Genomic DNA, 18173 nt, shown 5'->3' with positions numbered 1-18173 from the left:
TCCGGTCATCTAAACAGGCCTTTACCAATAGCCCCGCAACAAATAAACTTACCAGGATTACGCTAGGCTATAACTCTTGCCCTCCCGAGTTTAAGGAAACTCTGAATCTTTACTGATAAAGTAGCTAAAGAAATAAAGAAACAAATAGAATTTACATGGAATATAAATAGCGTTATATAATTTAATATAGCTACGCTGTTTTTGTTATTATTATCATTGATTATATTTTAGTTTTTATTATTATTACACAGTTGGGGGAAACAAATAAATCAATGGTGGTAGTGGTCTGATTATTATTTCTCAGCCATTACTTTAGCCTATCCTCAGATTGTCTGATCTAATATCAAAACTTGCTGTCTTTGGGTCAGGGTGTTACTTTTTATTTTCTCAAAGCTATACCAAAGAAGTAGAATTTGTAAAACGAAGCCTGCAAATTCATTGTATTTTAGGGATAGACTAACGAGTTCGCAATGGTCTAGTTAAATTGCGCTAAAAAGAAAAGTACGTTTATTAAGTATATCTCTGAATTTTAGGACTCTTGGACTCCTGACAAAAACTTTAACACGGTTGCTGTTTAGCTTTTTTTTTGGGGGGGCCCTTGGTGTCGATTGAGGGGCCTTTTCTCCCAGCAATGTGGTTTCAATTACAAGACACCGCTTTGCTCCGGGGAGCCGTATAGCTTGCGTTGGATTGCAAGACGCCATATTGACTCAACTAATAGGACACCAAGTTGAAGGCGCAGTTTACAGGATAGCTTCACACGCTTGGTGTCCTCTATCAGATAGCCCTAAATGTGACATATAAAATACTGCTTTCGAGGTAGAACAAACAGTGGGCTGCATTTTGTCATTTGTCAAGCTTACAACAAGATGGCATTTCATTTGACATGTATTGAACGTCCAATGTTGCATTTCATCGCGACTTCAGTTCCGACGTGCCAGTACCTGCTCTGAGAAGATTTTATGTATTTAGATTGAAAGTGATACCCAACAAGGCAATGAGCAAGAACATCTGCGCATACACAAAATCTATACCTGGTAAGTAGGGATGACATGATACTTGAAATTTCCTTCTTTTTTTTTCTTTTTTTTAATCAAAGATGGATGAATGGTGATGTGTAAAAAGTGTTAGAGGGCAAATCAAAGCGATATTTCACTCTTGAAGCTGCAGCACTTTGCACGTGTATTTACATAGCCAAATGTAGACGTAACCTGGACAATTTCCCATGCCAAACCTCGGAGTTACCCTCGCACCCCCAACCCTCTCTCTCTCTCTCTCTCTCTCTCTCTCTCTCTCTCTCACACACACACACACACACACACACACACACACGCACGCACGCACGCACACACTCTTTCTGAAACACACACCCGTAAACCCAAGACAGAGCATGATTTGAGACAGATCATGATTTCACTGTCCGATAGAACAGACAGGTTTGTCCGCTAGTCATGAATAACACAACAATGAAAGCCTTTTGATTTCAAATTCATAAATTATAATTTAATACCAAGAACAAATTTACAGCAGAATGCTTGTTTACAATAAGCTAACACAAACAAACAAGAATTGTTTTCAACTATAAACTTCCACACACACTCACGTATATCACTTGCAATTAATAATAATCAATAATAATAAAAAAGTATCTATACGTTATCAATACCCTGCAGTAATATATTTTATATATTTATATAAAAACGTGGGTCAGTTTAAACTGTTCATAATTACAATCATGTATCATTCACTGGTCCATATGTGGCAGAGAACAGCCCAAATAACTGTTCAATCAACTACACAATATGATCCCTTTTTATCCAATCACAACATGGTGTCTTGTGTGTTGAAGAAAAGCCTCAAAACAAGGACGAAATTGCAAGCTTTCACACATACACACACAAGGCATCTGTTACAGACCGAAAAGGAGCAGAACACCAAGTCAAAATAGCCACCCCTTTCCAAACCAGCTCACCCTGTTAAGTGTCAACCTATCGTCGAACGTTTTTTTTTTTTTTTTAATTTTTTTGTCTTTTTAAATACAAGGGCTAGTGTACTGAATGCACAGATTATATCTATACAGTCAAAAACATTTACATTTATATATATATATATCAAAGATAAAATAGGTTAGCGACCTGTGGCCATGCATTCACAGTCTAAATACATGAAAAAGAAAGGAAGAAAAAAAAAAAAAAACATTTGTCTTAATATGTATGTACATTACAACCAGAACTTTCAGTGCTACTAGCTAAGTCTGTCACTCATTTGAAGACATTTGTATTACCGAAAAAATTGGCAACCACAGTTTTATTCTTAATCACATATACGTTGTATAAAGAAAAAGTCCTTGAAATTAATTGACCTATATTTACAAGAATACTGCCTCTACTTGTGTTTTTTTCCCTCAAGTGAAATGAACAATTATAAGACTTTGTAAATTCTAAGCGTGTTCCCCATGGTGTATAGACTTCAGTAACCGTTAATAACACATTTGCGCTGTACAGGCACTTTAATGCTTTCAGAGTTGAGGGACATTTATAGGGACGTCTTATTAATACTGCTGCTTTATCATTAAAAGAATGATGACCCATCATCTCCCCCACGTTCAAAATACAGTTTACTGTGGCAAAACACGTTAGCGAGAATTCGCATGTGCGCAACTTAATACATTTGAAAATATTAAGTGGGGGTCTCCTTAACTGTAAAATCAAACACTTTGTTCTGCTATTTGAATTACAGGCTGTCGACCATCCCCGAATCAAAAAAAAAAAAAAAAAAGGAGACAGGTCAAAACTTTCAACAACAAAAATAACCGGTGACATTTTGCAAACACTTTTATGGCGCATATAACTAAATTATAGTTTTGCTCCTGCATCCATTTCGGGAGATTATGATTTGGGGGGTGTCTATATCAGGCAGAAGAGTGGTATGAAATGATGCATTACTAGTGCTCTGGCATTTTGTGGATATAAATTTGAGTTGATTATGAAAATAATCCCTACTCTTGCTCATTAAGGGACATCAATAGAGTAAGTGCGCTTGCAGCATTAAGCATAGCCTATATTGCTGTGGATTTAGTTTTAATTCTCGAAGAACGTCTTTACATTCTGAACTGTTTTAGAAGAAGCCATGGTTATTAGAAAAACAGCAAAAAAAAAAAAAAAAAAAATTAAAATTAAAAATAAACAACTGCATACTACAGAATCACATAGGCCGGTTTGGAACCAGAAAGGAGAAACAAAAACAAAACAAAAAAGTACAAAAACAGCTATAGATACATGGACACAGGACAATATAGCAATTTAGAAAAAGAACTTTTTTTTCTTCTTCCTTAATCTTTCCAAATTGTCGCTTAAATGCACTTTTTAGTTTTGCTGTCCAGAAAGGATTATGAAAATCCTTGAATTATTTTCTTTCGTCTTTTTTCTTTTGTATTAATTTTAGTGGGTTATTTATTTCTTCATTTTTGTATTTTTTTGTAATTTTTTTTTTTTACAAAAACAACAAACAAACAAACAAACAAACAAAAAAACATTAGAACCAACTGTTCAGAATGACACAGGGAGCAATCTCTGGATTTCGAGGCTTCACTGAATGTCTCAATTTTAAAATTCACAGTCATTGTATGAAAGTCTTTCTTCGTGAAAGTAAACTCGTGTAACAGCCGTTTCCTTCTACAAAAGAAGCGCTAACTATTGTAGTCACAGCCCCTTTGATCACTCCTTCTGCCTACTGAATCGACATGTAAGGCCAGTTAAAACTGCTCCCCGACAGCAACATATCCCTGATGAGGGTTTCAATTGGGGTTTTACCTACCAATCGGACGAAAAATAATTGCTCTATGACCGAAGACGAGACTGTACGGAGAGAGGGCAAGCGCAGTAATAACTTCCCAAATCGAGTTGGCTGGTTGGGATACTGGCTCCGAACGTACTCCTCCAGAGCGCACTGGGACTTCTCTTGCAAACTTTCCACATGGGCCACATCTGACAGGCCACAAGCATCTATAAGGAATGGAGAGATAATCAAATGTGTATTACATTAACAGCACACCTGGACAATTTACAAAACGGCAAGCTGTTCTACAGTAACACATAGCCTACTATTTTATTTAAGTACGCTATAACGTACAGCACAATACACATCATATAAAAAATCACATGTGCCATTCGAGCTAACTTTAGTTTACTAGAGATACAATCAAACTCTGGAGTTTGTGCTGTTCGTCTTTTTTTATTTTCTATAAAAATAGACCTAATTGAGTATGCATTCCATTGTACGAGTAACAACATTTTTAAAACCTTTTTCATCTTGATGCATGTAATCCCCATAAAAAGGACAATTTAGCAGCATGTGGGTCATAATATTATGGCAAAAAAAAAAAGAAACACAGAAGGGCAATGTAAAATAATGATAATAATGTTAAGAAATTAAAAGACTAAGTGCTAGCGTAGCCTATAATATCTGCCTTATTTTAGAACATTTATAGACGCTGCGAAACCATAAGTCCTGAACTTGTAGACAATACTGAAAGTTGTTTTTAAAGAACGACAACAAACTCGAAGAGCAAGCTATCCACAAGAGGTGGTAGAAGACTGTAAGTCAATAAAGCGATTGCAAAACGCTGCCCTATGACATCAACTTTTAAAAATAGCATGTTAGGAACAGTTCCGTTGATATTTTTTATTTTAGGTTTTGATTCATTAATATTTTAATGATGTAGGGAACATTGTCTGTAAAGAAATCAAAACAGCGTATTTGCATACTGTGGTAATTGCCTATTTATTGTACAACTGGTACTAAACCTTTCCCAGTCATAAATTTCCGAAAGAATATATTCGCCATTAAATCTGTAAAACTTTTTCGCTTTAGCTCTCTGATACACAAATAAAGAAAGGAAGTCGGGGTCATGACCCAGTTCTGGAACGAGTCCAGCATGTGTCTTGGATCCCTAGATCATCCTAACAAAACAAGGAAGAACTGTGAGCTTTTAACAACGCACAGAAATGTCCTGTCGCCCCTCCACAATAAAAGACGATTAAACAAAACTTTGGTGTTTATCGCAACGTGAATATATCTATCAATTTAAACGATCGGCTCCAGTGTGAAGCTGGGCTGTGATGTGTGTAAACGGAGCATTAGGCCTTTCTTCCCTTTCCTACAGCCTCACCCCCTCCCTTCGAGATGACATCCTTAATATCTGTCATTGCAAATAAATAGAAATAATTGATTGCTCTTCAATATCATATTATGTTGATGTATTGTGAAACTACAACAAATTATGATTAAAGCTACAATTTAGACTTTGTAAGTCGATAGTGCTCATGTTCTGACATTATTTGTATTTACATTTGTTTTGATCAAAACTAGCCTACGTAATAGGCGCTGTAGGCCAGGCTGTATCTTCTATTCTTTTTTTACGCGTGTAAATATATGTTTTAATGCATATTTAAAAATAATATTAATATGAATATTTTGGCTGTCACAAAATATGAATTCTGTCACCATTTAATTCTTAAAAATAAAAGAAACTCTTCAAGTGTTAAATAAATCTGCAGTGTTCTATTGACTATACGTCGATGCTTTTAAAACATTTTAGTAAGATGAAATATTTTTATATTTAGTAAGATTTTATTTCTTTTTTTCAGAGAGCTCTAAAAAATCTATTAGGACGTGCACATTTCAATACTTAATGCTATCAGATAAATAGGCTGAAACTAGCACGTGCATATACTTTCTAGATTTCAATTAAAAGACTCCATTATCTTTACTGTACAAACACAATGAAATAGATGATTAAAAACAGATGATTTGAAAATGAAAACTTACCTGAAGTGAATAAAACGATGGCCTTTAAACAGCTGTATTCAGCAGAGTCAACGTGCAAAGCTTTGAGCTTTTCTACTTGTTCTTGGAAGATCCTAATGTGGTCCATAAAGGCGACCACTCTGTCCGCAGACATGGGGGAGGCATGGAGCCCAGCCGCCGCCAGAAGTGGAGCCACATGGAGCGGCATGGAGCATTGAGCAGCGTTGAGCACAAACAACTCACTCCAGGTCAACCTCAAAAGGGCAACCTGGTCGGTAATCTGGAGGTCTGGGAAGAAGGGAATATTCCTGGCCCACTCTACCGCACTAAACAGCATCCTGGCTGCCAGTTCACAAATGTTCTCGATGCCCATGATGTTGTTGGGCTGCATGCATTGACTGCCATACCGAGAAGTTGGGTAGGGCTCCGCTCGTAGTAGTAGAGAGATATATCCGGATAAGTAGGAATGGCAGTGCAGTGGGTCCCCATTTGTCAAGGCGAACTGACCATGGTGTGGCTGTGTGGGTGGCATCCGTCCCCTTTGCACGGCTGCAGTAAAAAGAGAAACTGTAGATATTGATGCTTGAATTCTACAACAACAAAATACAGCTTGACCTTGTTTTTAGTTCACTTGTGGTGTGTTGTTATCACACGATTTAGGGAACTACACCAATAGCAATAATGTAATCAATTAGACTACTATGTCACTTGACACGTGCAGAACTTTTAAACTAACAAAGTGGCCTTCATGATTTTACCGTTAAGTGAAACTATTTAAAGACTAGGCTATTGATACGCTTACAGTAATGTTCTGCACCGTCCACTACACACAAAATAATTATAGTCAAACCCTATGTTTAAATGAATAGAAAAATATATTTTGGCAAATGTTTCATTTTAGTACTTGTACATTAATTTGTGTTTACGTTTCACGACATGAGCCCAGTGAATACATGCACAAAGAAAGGCATGAATGCTAACCCTTAACCTATTTAGCTAGCGACATAGTCAGTTCTGCTATCTATTGAGAATCTGCGAGCGAACTGGGTGCTTGGCGGAACGATTATTCGAATAAATACTATAAAAGCGCAGTGGTGATTATTATTTACTTTTCTCCTGGAGATGAGCGTTGTCGATTGTGGTCTATCTGGAGACCCTAGCCTAGTCTGTGTGAGTGTGTGTGTGTCTGTCTGTGTGTGTGTGCGTGAGTGTGTGTGTGATTTTGACGCTGCCTCTCCATACTCCCTCGCCATAACTGCACGGCATATTTGCAGTGATATTATTAAAAATCAACACGAATGACCATATTTTCGTCGGCGAATAAAAGTGATCGTCAATTTAACGTTGCGAACATGTAAAATGCGAAATAGAGGCTGTTCATTATTCGAGCATTAAGGGCGCCGTGATAACGCTCAGTCTCGAGCGCTATAGGCGGTTCCTTCGCGTGCTGTGGTCGGGCAGACCGAGAGAGAAGAGTCGGGGACAAAATACAAGGGGGGACGTAGATTGCATGCATTTAATACAGCTAAATACAAAAGACAAAGACAGCAGTAAAACAACAAAATTCCGAATACCTTCCCGTCTCATGCCAACTTTGAGGCATTTTTTGAGGCGGCAGTACTGACACTGATTGCGATGGTGCTGGTCAATGGGACAATTCCTGTTGGCACGGCATGTGTAAGTGAGGTTCCTTCGTACGCTCCGTTTGAAAAAGCTTTTACACCCCTCGCAAGTGAACTGGCCATAGTGTTTGCCGCTGGATTTGTCCCCGCAAACCACGCACTCTATGTGCTGTGGCTGCTGCTTTTCCGACTGCGTCGTCTGGTTCGTCGGGGTGGACTGTGTGTTGTTGTTCGGGGGTCCTTGAACGGGTGTCTGAGGGGTCGGAGGGGCAACCTGAGAGGCCGTTAGACCCAGCTGGCCTGGTTGAGGGGTCGGAAGGGATAGTCCTCCTTGGGCTTGCGATGAGAGGGTGCCCTGGGTCTCGGCCACATCGTCCTGGGAGCCTCTCCACACTACCATTGCCATATCTATCAGTCAACGTTAACAAAAACTTTTTGTTCCCCGTTTTTGGTTTCGGAATGTTTTGTTTAAAAAAACAGTAACGAAGCACGGTGCCTTTATCACTTAGGAAGATAAAATAAATAATTCAGGATCGGCGCGGTCGGTTAGAGTCTGAATGTCCGTTCAAAGTTGCGTACCGACGGCAAACAGCAGTCTATTTCTCGACTGAAATAGCGTTACCTGACATGTGGTTAAAACTGAAGCAAAGACGAGCCGAGCCTTGCTCTTAGAGGCCAAGTCCAGGGGCACTTGCAGTCATCCATCCAGTAAACCCATCAAGGATAAAATGGAAAATAAACACGGCGGAAGAAGATATGAACAGAACAGGACAGATAACTTCACGCGTGTAGCGACGTTCGCACGCACAGAAACACGCAGCTTTCAAAGATAGCCTACTTGCGAAGCGCGAGAAGTTCCAGCGTGAAGTCTTGAAGAAAAACCAACAACTGGCCAAAAAATATTGCTGCTTCTTCCTTTTCTTCAGATGAGGTAGCGCTAGCAGCCGCGCGCAGTTGCAGCCAATGCTCGAGTCAAATATGAAGTCAACTCTCCGGCAAGCAGGACTGATAATATAACAAAAAGATCACAACCTATAGAACCTCCTTCATGCGCGTAAAAATAATAAGAGAGAGAACAGAGAATCAAAGTGATCAAATATGTTAAAAAGGGGGAGGTTAGGAAGTGACTGCGATTTGTAGGCGCTGGGCTGGCAGAATGCTTTCTCTCTGATCAGCTCACTGAGCTCTCTATATAGTGAACTTTGACACGACTGCTGCAACTTAGCACACGTTACCATGGTGATGAGTTGCCATATATGGAAAGTGACTGTGTTTGACTGGTCAGAGCTCACGGACCTCCCCCTGAACCCCATTGGCTAGTCGGCACTTGTGCTACTTGGTTCTTTGCCAAAGCCAGGAATAAGGGTCGAGGAGCCGCTTGGTCCTAAAGAGAGTAGAACACAGTTCGTTGCAAAATCGTCGCAATACATGTGTTCAATATTTAGATTTATTTCAAATAAAATCCACGATTGGAATATCTATTAAAATCGCTTTCTATACCACAGAGGTCCAAGGCTTTACAAAATCAATATTATGGCTAATTCAAAATTATAAAAAAAAAAAAAAAAAAAAAAAAAATAGGCAACATTTTCTCTTATCTGGCCACTGAATGATATTAAATATCTCCGGGATAATAATATTTCTGTTATGATATTTCACATTTTCAATGTGTGTTAGCCTACATGCATTTTTGTTACATTCATTCTATAGACTGGCCGCATTTGGTCAGATCCCATTTATCCGCATTAACGCCTCGTTATAAATCATGCAACTGCAAATAATTTATCAAGTCAATAATGCACTGACAAATACATTTAAAACAGAGACAGTCCACGAGGGAACAAGCAATGTACGCGAGAGGCTATTGATGCAAGTTCGCACTGTAATCAAGATGTTAAAGATAGGCTATGCGAAACACTACTTTGTAAGAAACACAGAGACAGAAAAAAAATACTAAATGAATTAACAGCCAACAAGAGTCAGAATTGGTGCAAGCTGTATTTCTGTGAATAATCTGTTTGCTTAATTTTATCTGAATATAAAGACCTCACGTAGGCTATTTACATTGCGTTTATTTTATATACCAATCCATTAATTAGCCTATAGTCCAAAAGACCAGTTATTTTATATTATCTTTGGGTCTTATACGCAAGTCGACTGACTTTACGTGCATATAGGTCCAAAAGAATAAAGAAGATAAACGAAAAGAAAAAGGAGATGATGATTATTGACGTTTATATTAGCTACACAATTTACGGAAACTAGCATTAATTGTCACATACCCTATGCATGTATTCTCATCATGACTACTACTAGCAATAAAGTAGCCTAATGAATATTAGTCGTAACTTATCATTATAATGCAATGATGTATGTATATCGCAAGCCACACGGCTCTCAATAGCTACACTAAGTTATTTATGCAGAGATGCGGCATTCAATGTAGGCTATTCTCATACAACAAAAGAAAATGTAAGGATCACTGTGCTTTTAGGGCCTTGACTCATTGGCTACAGATATCTTAGTGGAGTTAATAAAATATCCCATAGCTTCCTCCAATTGATAACTGGGTTTAAAAAACACTCAAAACGTTAAAAAAAGCATGCAAACATGAGATAAGAATGCTGCTCATTGAGAAAGCAGAAGCCCAGAAGTCTTATGTTAATTGCCATAGATGTTCGCAGGGAGCCTCGGGTGGTCAGATGAGGGGTCTCCCTTTTCGCTCCTCGGGTTATAAGTCAGAGCACTTTTTTAAAGCTCGCTTGTTGAAGTCTACCTTCTCTATCATCGGGGGTTGTCAGAGTTGGGTCCACTGAAAAACGTACAGTGCTAAATCACTGCATATGCTGCCTCGGAGGAAAAATGCTGAAGACTGGACGTACAACAGTATATGGGCGCCCCCTAGCGTTTGGATTATTTCTGCCTGAATCGCTCTTTAAGGTGGAAGAGCCATCTTAAATGGAAACTACATCGGTAATCACATACACCAGAGTAACATGCGCCTATTTTAATCTGATTAATGCTTTTGAGATTTCCTTCTAATTGACTTGGACGTTGCAGAGGTGCGTTTGTAAGTCTCTACCGCACATTTTCTCCACAGCGTTGTTCACGCACGGGAGTATCGCAGCGTTTCGGGTAATTTTGTCCAGTTTATTGAAACGATCAAAAGTGAGCACCGTGCCTCATCTCCGACCATTCAAAAGCCAGTATGCGAACAAGACAGCCGAAAGCAATAGGCTACCGCAGAAGCAAATCGTAGCGTACCGATGCAAAGTGGATTTTACCCCAAGATCAAGGTGAGTGTTCATATTTTCACACTTTATCTTGCGGACGTCTCGTGTGCTTATCGTTTTCTTTTTCAAAGCAAGAACACGACTAGTAAGGACGCACAGACAGACATGCATGCAATACATCAGCATCACTTCTTAAATAGCAGCAAAATTATAAACAAAGACCAAAAAGACAGAAAAAATAAAAATAATATATACAAACTTGCGATGGTTAGCCTATATAGGTAATAAATGGAGAAAGAGTTCCGCTCAAGGATCTGTTTGCTGTAGACACAATGTCCATTTGAAAATAATTTTAATAAATATATTGCGAATGAATTCACAACACAAGAAGCAGCAGGTTCACTTTAACATATTCCAGTTGATATGTACATGCTGAGTGAGATTTGATTCCCAACAATCAACATACCAAATGCATATGATGTTGATTCTTCTTCCCCGTGATGCATCCTCTCCTAAATGAAAAATATACTTAGTCTTCTCTCTCTGTGCGAATTAACGCTCCACTGACGGATTTATACAGAAAAAAAGCGGCTCTCTGTTTATTTGAATGATTACTAAAACTTTATGGAGGGAAAAAAAGACAAACCGACAAGAAAAATCTAACTTTTCTGCGGCGCTTGAATCACATTTCAGTATTTAATACATATCCTAATAGAGTCGTGTTGATGACTTTGAAGATAGAGATTTTTTTGAAAAAAAAAAGAAAAGAAAAAAAAGACAGAATATGCTCTTGTGCGTCTTTTTCTTTTCCACAGAAGGTAAAAAGCCTCCTTAGTGCAGCTGCTTTGTGTGGGCTGTGTGATAGAGAGAGGGAGGGGGTGAAGTCAGGAGAGACACCTGTCTGTTTATGTGCAAACTAGTAACAGTGATATGCCTTTGTCGTCTTTTCAATGGTTAAGTCCAACGTGAGGACTTTATTAGATCAATGAATTTCAATAATTGACGCAATAAACCTTATGTAAATATTGTTTTAATATGGCATTAAGTTCATGAATAGACACAATTATAAGTCTAAGAATGCACAAAAACATCATATCAATAAGGGTTTGAGGCCACTGGTGTAACACTACTATGCTCTGCAGTCGTCAGCCATCTTATAGACTGCATTCAATTATGACAATTATGATTAGACAATTATGGTTCAAGTAAAGAAATCCAGCCCATGTCTGATAGGCTTTAAGAGTTGCTATGTGTGCAGGGCGCTTTAATTGTCTATTCTGCTAAGAATACACAATGGAGAGTCAAGTGACCTATTGAATGGATAATCGAACGATAGATAGATAGATAGATAGATAGATAGATAGATAGATAGATAGATAGATAGATAGATTAATGAATGAATGAATGAATGAATGAATGAATGAATGAATGAATGCATGAATGAATGAATGCACATCTCAGTGATTTAAAGCTATGGCTAGCAGCATTTGCACGTATAGGCTATAACGCCGTAAAGACACATTGAATTATATTATTCAGTTTTAATACGGAGGACTTGGATTTGACACCTTCTAACTATCCAATTAAATGATGTACCGTATTAAAATACCAAAAACAAAGTTTTATTCACTCCCCCTTTGTGTGAAAGAACACAAAATAAATGCAAAAGCCACTAGCAACCGAGTAGAAATGAATCACTTTGCGCATCAAAATAAATCTGAATGTGCTGAAGGAACTTCAACCGTTTTCAAGTAACTTGATGTTGATCACTAAAGTGCAACCAAAGTCGTCCTGGCACATTTATCATTGTAAAACGCACTGCAGAAGAAAGAGTCCTCACACACAGAGCTCAGCAAGCGTCCACACACACAATAGCGCTCCCCCATCGGGACCTCCATCGATTAGGACGAGACACTACACTAAATATTTACTGATCACACACAAATAGCAGGATCTTTAACGATTTTCCATGGCTGGGACGCGAAGAAAGGGGCAAATCACTTTATTATTGTTTGTAAAGTAAAGTACGCACAATGGGACAGGAGTGTGTAAGATGTGACTGCTGTAAGAGGAGTTATACGCGATTAAATCGATAGACATTGAATAAGCAAAGCCATACAAACCGCTGCAAATCTCTTAGTCGTCAGTCGACTATTACTCCTTAAAAGAAACATTTATTTGATTTTATTCAATAAAATATAAAATGTTATACCGAACATTAAAATAGGCTACCTTTTTCAACGTTTTTTCTTTCATTCTTTTTTTTCCAGTTTTTATTTAACACACAGTGAGCGACATTTATTCTACTCATATTAAGTCACGAACACGCCATGGTAATTCTCCAAAGCGTTGCGAGCGCAGGTTTAGGCGCAGGTGTCTATTGCGCTTTGATGGTTTGGAAGAGGAAAGTTCACCCTAATCTTATCGCTCCCTCCAGCGTATCCTTCAAGCACGAGATAGAGGGAATCTGACCCTCGGGTCACTGAGATCCCGGCCTGATTAACCCTTGCGGACCCAGTGCGGAGCAAAGGTTAACCAGGCTAATCAACGTGAGGAGACTGATTAAGGCGGATGATCAGAAGTCAGATATGCATAAATATAATTTACCTTCTGAAATAGCTAATTATTACGGAAAACGTAACAAAAAGTACAATCGCATCTCACAAATTCATATATTAGGCTATAATTGGATGCATCATGCTAATGAAGAGCTGACATATTTAGTCTACAAGATCACACCAAGACGTAACACCAGTCTTAATAATTAATTTTTTTGTTAATTATTATTTTATTGTTTTTAATTATTATTATTAATATGATCGCTATTTAGAATACCCTTTGCATGCTTGTGTTTGGGTTGATCAGCTCATTGTGGTCCTGCATGGGAACACTGCATATTTTGTACGTCTCACTTATGAAGGATTGAAAACCACCGGATCAGAGGCTGCGGTTTAAAACGTGTTCAAACGAGCAAGTAATAGACCTGTCAGCTGGTGTGGTTGCAGTCTATGGCACATCTGTTGTGACGGTGAAGCGTTTTCTGATATTTCGCAGTAATTAGCAATCACAATTATTTTGGCAAATAGGCCTACATTAGCGATTGCAAATTAGCCGGTTTTATTTATTTTATTAGATGTAAAGAAAGCATTATCCACTTATTTTCAGACTGATTACACTTGTAATACAATGTGTGCATACCTGCATTTCTTGCTTTGAAATTTGCAATAATATTTCTGATTATATTAAGCTATTAGTAGGCTAATTTAAACAAGAGGGTAATAACAAATATTCATATGGCTACTGAACATTTGTTTTATTTTATTGTAAACAATTTAAGTAGAAGCAACATAAACAGAAAGCTATTTTAATACACCAGACTCACCAAGACAGTAACAGAAAAAGTATGATTGACATAGTATGATTTATTTATTTTTTTCATAAATATGATTCTAATATATGGATGTGGTCTGAACTTTTAATTAAGCAAATACAGATTATTCCTGCTGGCCCTAGTTTACTGCTCAGTTCCACCTGTAATTTTACTGCTAAAAAGGGAGAAAGACACATCATCATATTCTCAATACATTAATCCCAAATAATACAGAAAACTTTTGAAGTATTTTCTCACGCAATCCTGCCATTTTTATTGTTTGTCATTTAAAAAGATCTTAAAAAAAAAAAAAAAAAAACTCCCCTTGACATATTCTTCCAACTCATTGAAGAAAATCTCATATCGGTTACGGGCAAATTGAATAGGATTATGGTTTTATTCTCTACAGAAGCCTGGCACTCTGCCCAAATATGGTGTAATTTGTTCAGCATTACCTTCAGTCTTAAAACAACACCATTGCCCTGGGAATTCAGAGGACTTAATGCTTCTTCACGGGACAACAAGTTCTCCCTATGTATTTGACTCTTTAAGACCAGAATATGGACCAATTGTTGCCAGAGTCCATGAAAAAAGATATTATGGAAGTATAGCCTCCGCCCATATAGTCTAGTCTCTGAAATCGTTCAGTGTCCTTTTATTATTTCTTATAGTTTAGTATAGTACCAGACTGCAGCGGATACTCATATGACTCAGAGTCAGAGATTCCACAGGTATTGCAGAGGCATAATGTAAACATATAGGTAAAGAGTCATACACTTTTAGTGTAAAATATAATTCAAAACTACGTTTTTTTCTTCTGTCATTAATCTGATATAATGCACTCGCAGTATTTGACAGGGGATTATGCAGATTGTTTGCCATATCCAGCCAATCTTGCAGGCAGTATATGATTATGAATGAAGATTTTGAAGTTGCTATTTGTATTCCGTTGGGTGGGTTGTTGTATGCATGGTATGGCAATGTGCCATTAACACAAACATTTAATTGTTGTTACTTTATTCATCTACTGAGAAATATATACAAATATTTCTCAGAGAGTCTTTGGTTTTACAAGTCATGACTAAATATCAAGATTAAGGCATTATAGGAGGGTTCGCGGATTCAAATGGGAGGCTGTAATATCTATAATGGCAATTAACATCTTATGGTTAGATTTGACAAATTTTATGAAAGAAAAAAAAAGCTTAATTTAGTGGATATACACATTTAATCACATTATTGACAATTACATTTTTTATCAAAAACACCTCGTTGTAAGTGTGTGTGTGTGTGTGTGTGTGTGTGATTGATTGATTGATTCAATAGGTGCAGGTTACCTTCTCCCTGTCTATTTCTGTTTGCCCTAAGGGCCAATCTAAGAAGCCAGCAGAATCATGATAGAGCGCAAAGTTCGATTCTCCAATGATGGATTACAGTGTCAATTTAAACAGCGAACGCTTAATTTGTTTCAATAATCTCTTCTTAGACTGAATGCCAAACTTCCATTTTCCACATCACATCAAAGTCAAAAACCCTGTGTAATAAAAAAAATGTGATGCAAATAATATAGACTCACATTTATATAAGCATGTTAATATATTGTTTATTTTTACACTGAAATTAAATAGTTCCTTTGTTACACTTTACAGTCACATACCATAAATAAATACGAGATAATAAATATAGGTGTAAAAATACAAGTAGCCTTATATGTGCTCACTGAAATACTAGAAAAATTACAAATGTTTTGCTATTGATGACTTATGATCAACTGTCCGAAACTCTAGGTAGAATACGCCGTTCTGGCAGACTAGCTGTGCATTGTCTCAGACCTCCGCAGGACTGCGACGGGGCCAGAGGACACGGCCACTGTGAACTGAAGAAACTGAAGAATGCCGAGTGGTGACATCAACACCAAATGCATGATGGGAGGAGGAACTTCACGCAAAGATTCCACAATGACAAAGCAGGGAAAGGTAGGCCTTCATGAATGCGTTTGAGCTACTGGAGCAACTAACCTGTATTCTTTTATAGGCAGAAGGATCATTGGTCAGCTGACAACCAACTGCTCGAAACCAACTATGTACGTATTGTAATTCTGCACATACTGTAATGATGTATGATTAAATAATGCACCTGAATGAAAAAAAAATCTTGATGAAATTGGTAGAAATGTTACATTATCAACTGTACAATCATTTCTGCCAAAAGCTCAAGAAAATAAACATGGGTCCTGTATGCATGTTGTTTGTTATTATTAAATACGAATCCAGCACACATAATCTTCATAGTTGTTCTATGGGCTATGTTTTTAGCTACGAGAGATTTGCCTTCATACCGTTCTTATGAAGTCTACAGCATTCCAAATTAAAATATTAAGGTTTAGTGAAAAATGAAAATAACACAACACTGGTTGTAGTACAGCTCTAAATCTTCATTAAATGTGGAGCTGTAACTGACATTTTTATTGCAAAAATTACCAAGTTTCCATTTCTAAGCTGTTGTGAATAGTTCTAGATAGATATTATTTTCCACACGCACTCTTCTGCATTTACTATACCAGTCTGGATTTAATCACTGGCCACTAGACTAAACCCAAGTTATTAGGGAATATAAATGTTTTCAAAAGTAATCAAAGAAGAAAAGAGATGGAAAAGACAGAAGGAGGGAGAGAGAAAGAGATTCAGAGTGTATACTTGCTTTCTGTAATTGAAAGCAGCTTGTTTTCTAATGTGGACTACTGAGACATGGGTAAAGGTTTTAAGTTTGCCTTTGCAAAATATGTTATGAGAAGTTTCTTTCTTTATAAGAAAGGTGGATTAAACACATGTTTGGAGTTTTTTTTAAAGACTATTAAAGGCTAAAGTCTTCACATGGAAAGCTTGTGCACAGCCTTAAATTTAGACACATATATATGTAATCTTTTACCAAAACAGAGTCTCACGCTTTAATTGTTTGACCATTAGAGTAAATAATGTGTGCAATGGCACAGTGAACTGCTAGTGCCACTTTCACAATACTAAAGAAGACTTTAAAACTAACAAAAACTGCATGAATAATGTTATTGACGTCACAGCGGATCCTGTCACTCATCTGATCGAGATCATGCAAATCATTTAGTCTTTAAGGTTAAAGAAACAACAGCAGATACAACACGGATCATTACAGTGGGGCCAAGAAATAGAATTTTCAATTTTACCATTAAATTACAAAACTTATATATCCACATACACACACAGCCACACACAAAACTAATACTAGGCTATTTATTTAACAGATAATGCTGAGAAAAAATGGCCAATAATTAATCTATGCTAAATATCAAACACTGACTAACTCGATGCAAATCCTGTCGCTTTATATAGAATACAGGCAAGTGTGCTAGGCAGATTATTTGCAAATTGTAGTCTGTTACTGATTACATGATGAAAATTATAGTTAGTAATGTCATCTAGATTACTCATTTTAGGTATTGTAATCGGACTACTTTTTGATTACTTCTAGATTACTTTTGACCTAACTCGTTTATCACTAGATGTAACGGGATTATTTTGTACCTTATTGATATGCGTGTGTGTGTGTGTGTATAAACAAACATAGAAAAAGAAAACATTTCCATTCTTTGTTATCAATTACATGAAATGCGTTAAAGAACTGCAGGGGGATTGTGAGTTGATAAAAAGCTAATGATTGTTCCTAAATTATTTGTTACTAAATTATTGAAAAAAATAACTTAAAATCACAGGGGTCTCCAAGTAAATATTTTAGGTCAAAAAAGAAAAAAGGGAAATACTGCATTATATGTACAAACAATAATAAACATGAGTTTTCCAGGTTTGAAATATTATTGTTCAGACTTTTGTCCAGATCAATAATTAGTAATTAGTAAGGTCACTGGATATGATAGTGTTTCACAGCTATATATCAGCAGTGTTTAGGAACTTGCATTAATAGTCATCTCATACATGCTGCAAATAATAATTTTGTCCCCAAATTTAGAAGCATCACAAATTTATTTACATGATTTACATGACATTTACATGGCCATTCTATATTGTGACTGCAGTCAAAGTGAAAAGTTGACACTTTTTTTTTAGAAAAGAAATGTTAAAAGAGTTTAAAAAAAATAGGGAGAATCAA

At 37.1% G+C, this 18173-nt stretch overlaps 1 protein-coding gene across 3 annotated transcripts; it reads right to left on the bottom strand.

Moving 5' to 3' along the window:
* Nucleotides 1-2040: 2040 nt before the first annotated feature.
* nr2f2 (nuclear receptor subfamily 2, group F, member 2) lies at nucleotides 2041-8627 on the bottom strand. 3 transcript variants are annotated; one of them, XM_081372970.1, is made up of 3 exons: nucleotides 7383-8627; nucleotides 5830-6357; nucleotides 2041-4004 (listed from the first exon to the last, which is right to left on the bottom strand). In XM_081372970.1, the coding sequence occupies exons 1-3, from the start codon at nucleotides 7834-7836 to the stop codon at nucleotides 3730-3732; spliced, it is 1257 nt and encodes a 418-aa protein (XP_081229096.1). In that variant the 5' UTR covers nucleotides 7837-8627; the 3' UTR covers nucleotides 2041-3729. The 3 variants fall into 3 exon arrangements, with proteins under 3 accessions (XP_081229096.1, XP_081229097.1, XP_081229095.1); XM_081372971.1 differs by having other exon boundaries at nucleotides 8053-8627; XM_081372969.1 differs by having other exon boundaries at nucleotides 5830-6375; nucleotides 7383-8596.
* Nucleotides 8628-18173: the final 9546 nt, after the last annotated feature.

The sequence above is a fragment of the Scardinius erythrophthalmus genome, assembly GCF_964197995.2.
Source record: "Scardinius erythrophthalmus genome assembly, chromosome: 8".
NCBI lineage: Eukaryota > Metazoa > Chordata > Actinopteri > Cypriniformes > Leuciscidae > Scardinius > Scardinius erythrophthalmus.
Note: the sequence above shows the minus strand (reverse complement) of the source record. Positions and strands in the feature narration are given on the sequence as shown.